At 55.0% G+C, this 2,962-nt stretch overlaps 1 protein-coding gene across 1 annotated transcript; it reads right to left on the bottom strand.

The window, feature by feature from the left end:
* Positions 1–1,294: 1,294 nt before the first annotated feature.
* LOC104070154 (kallikrein-8-like) lies at positions 1,295–1,450 on the bottom strand (the record flags this gene model as incomplete). The annotated part of the gene is made up of 1 exon (XM_009582844.1): positions 1,295–1,450. A coding segment is annotated over one exon (156 nt), but the record flags the coding sequence as incomplete, so codon positions are not given.
* Positions 1,451–2,962: the final 1,512 nt, after the last annotated feature.

Here is a 2,962-nt window from a genome sequence, read left to right as displayed (position 1 = left end):
GGTCTTGGCAAGAGCCCAGCCAATGGCGTTTCCCCAGTTCGGGATGGGCAGGCTGGACAGCCTGGCTTCCGTGGCCCCATCTTCTCTTTGAAGCTCAAGGCTTGACGGCCACAAGCCAAGGGAGTTGGACAACCCACTGAGGGTCAACCAACCAATGACAGTTGGCCAACCCAACAAGGGTCAGCCAAGATGTCACCTTCCAGCTGGGCAACCTCCAACCTCCAAAGGGAAGTCCCCGTTGTGGCCATGCCACCAACGTCAGTGCCACCAGGAGTCCTGAGTCCTCCTCAGAGGAGGAGGTGGCATCTTGGCTGACCCTTGTTAGGTTGGCCAACCCCCATTGGTTGGGTGACCCTCATTGGCTTGACCAACTCCCTTGGGTTAGCCAACCATCGCCAGCTTGGTTGACCCTTGTTGGGTTGGCCAACCATCATTGGTTGACCAACTCCCTTGGGTTAGCCAACCATCACCAGCTTGGCTGACCCTTGTTGGGTTGGCCAACCATCATTGGTTGGGTGACCCTCACTGGCTTGACCAACTCCCTTGGGTTAGCCAACCATCACCAGCTTGGCTGACCCTTGTTGGGTTGACCAACCATCATTGTGTGGCTGACCCTCATCGGTTGGGTGACCCTTGTTGCCTTGGCTGATACTCTTTGGGTTCTTCATTCCCATTGGGCATCTCCTATTGGATAGGCCAGTGCTGGATGACCAGCAGTGATTGAATTGGGCAACCACCTTTGGTTGGTTACCCTTGTTGAGTTGACCAACTCCATTTGGGTTGGAGGACTTGTCCACCAGCACTCCACGTCCTCAGCGCCATCGAAAGGCGACCGCGGCTCCAGGTCTTGGTCCTTGGGAGATGACGGGTGAGCGCGAGTGAAGGAAACGAGGTTTCTCTTCAAATAAAGTCCACTTCTTCTCCTGGAAAGTCACGTGTTTTGGGGACGATGGGAAAGATCTGACCTCAAAACGAAGCCCGTGGCCGTGATTGGACAACTGGGCCTGTGGATGACCCTGGAGGAGAAGTGATGTTTGGGATTCATTTTTTTTTTTTGCGGGGGGGGGGGACGGAGGACAGCTTGAAAGGACAAAATTTCCCACCAAACATCACAACGTTTTAATTTCTCGTGCCTTCCCACCCCACCCTCTCACCAGCTTCACCAGGTGACCCTGGCTTTACCCACAACCTCGTCAAAACCTCTGTTGTCCCAGCGTTCCTGCCCCCGGTGAGCAGCGGTAGCGTGGACGTGGTCCTCTGACCTCTCCCTGGACACTTGGAGGTTGGTGGAGTGTCACTGGTTGTCCTTCATGGTCTTCTGGATCCACTGGGCGTATCTACAGACCTTGGTGTAGACACCAGGTCTCTTGGGTTGCCCACATTTCTCCATGCCCCAGGACACGATACCTTGGAGGGTCCCGTTGCAAACCAGAGGTCCTCCGGAGTCGCCCTATGGAAAGATGCGGTGTGAAGGCGTCGTTCTCCATTGGGTCACCTCAACCCTTCTTGGGTTGGCCAACTCCTTGTGGCTTGACCCACCGTTGTTGGATCTCTTTGGATTGGGTGACCTGTCTGGGTTGGGTGACCTCTTTGGGTTGGCTAACCGTTTTGGAGGGTCCCGTTGCAAACCAGAGGTCCTCCGGAGTCGCCCTATGGAAAGATGCGGTGTGAAGGCGTCGTTCTCCATTGGGTCACCTCAACCCTTCTTGGGTTGGCCAACTCCTTGTGGCTTGACCCACCGTTGTTGGATCTCTTTGGATTGGGTGACCTGTCTGGGTTGGGTGACCTCTTTGGGTTGGCTAACCGTTGTTGGGTTGGCCAGCCATCGTTCCAAACATCACTGGATTGGCCAACCATCATTGGGTTGGCCAACCATCACTGGGTTGGCCAGCCACCATTGGGTTGGCCAACCATCATTGGGTTGGCCAAACATCACTGGATTGGCCAACCATCATTGGGTTGGCCAACCATCACTGGGTTGGCCAGCCACCATTGGGTTGGCCAGCCATCACTGGGTTGGCCAACCGCCATTGGGTTGGCCAGCCGTCATTGGGTTGGCCAAACATCGCTGCCATTGGCCAACTGCCATTGGATTGGTCACCTCCAACTGGTTTGGTCAACCTTTTTGGGGTTGATAAGCTACAACTGGGTTAACCACCCCATGACCTTGGGCTGTCCAACCCTTGAGTTGTTCCACCATCATTGCGGTGGGTGACCAACTCCAGTAGGTTGTCCAAATCTCTACTTGAGTTGGCCAACCCTTGTTGGGTTGAAGAACATCAACGGGTCGTTCAACTGCCCTTGGGTTGGCCGGCTGGTGTTGAGTTGGCCAACTCTGAACGATTTGGCCAACCCTTGTTGGGTTGAAGAACATCAACGGGTCGTTCAACTGCCCTTGGGTTGGCCGGCTGGTGTTGAGTTGGCCAACTCTGAACGATTTGGCCAACCCTTGTTGGGTTGAAGAACATCAACGGGTCGTTCAACTGCCCTTGGGTTGGCCGGCTGGTGTTGAGTTGGCCAACTCTGAACGATTTGGCCAACCCTTGTTGGGTTGAAGAACATCAACGGGTCGTTCAACTGCCCTTGGGTTGGCCGGCTGGTGTTGAGTTGGCCAACTCTGAACGATTTGGCCAACCCTTGTTGGGTTGAAGAACATCAACGGGTCGTTCAACTGCCCTTGGGTTGGCCGGCTGGTGTTGAGTTGGCCAACTCTGAACGATTTGGCCAACCCTTGTTGGGTTGAAGAACATCAATGGGTTGTTCAACTGCCCTTGGGTTGGCCGGCTGGTGTTGAGTTGGCCAACTATGAACGATTTGGCCAACCCTTGTTGGGTTGAAGAACATCAACGGGTCATTCAACCCTCATTGGGTTCACGAGCCACCGTCAAGCTGGCCACCAGAGGGGGGGGGAGTGTGATGACAAAGGGGACATGTCCCCTTCTGTCCCCAAGGTCCACCTTGG

Source organism: Fulmarus glacialis, unplaced genomic scaffold (assembly GCF_000690835.1).
Source record: "Fulmarus glacialis isolate BGI_N327 unplaced genomic scaffold, ASM69083v1 scaffold19388, whole genome shotgun sequence".
NCBI lineage: Eukaryota > Metazoa > Chordata > Aves > Procellariiformes > Procellariidae > Fulmarus > Fulmarus glacialis.
This window is presented reverse-complemented; position numbering and strand designations above follow the sequence as displayed.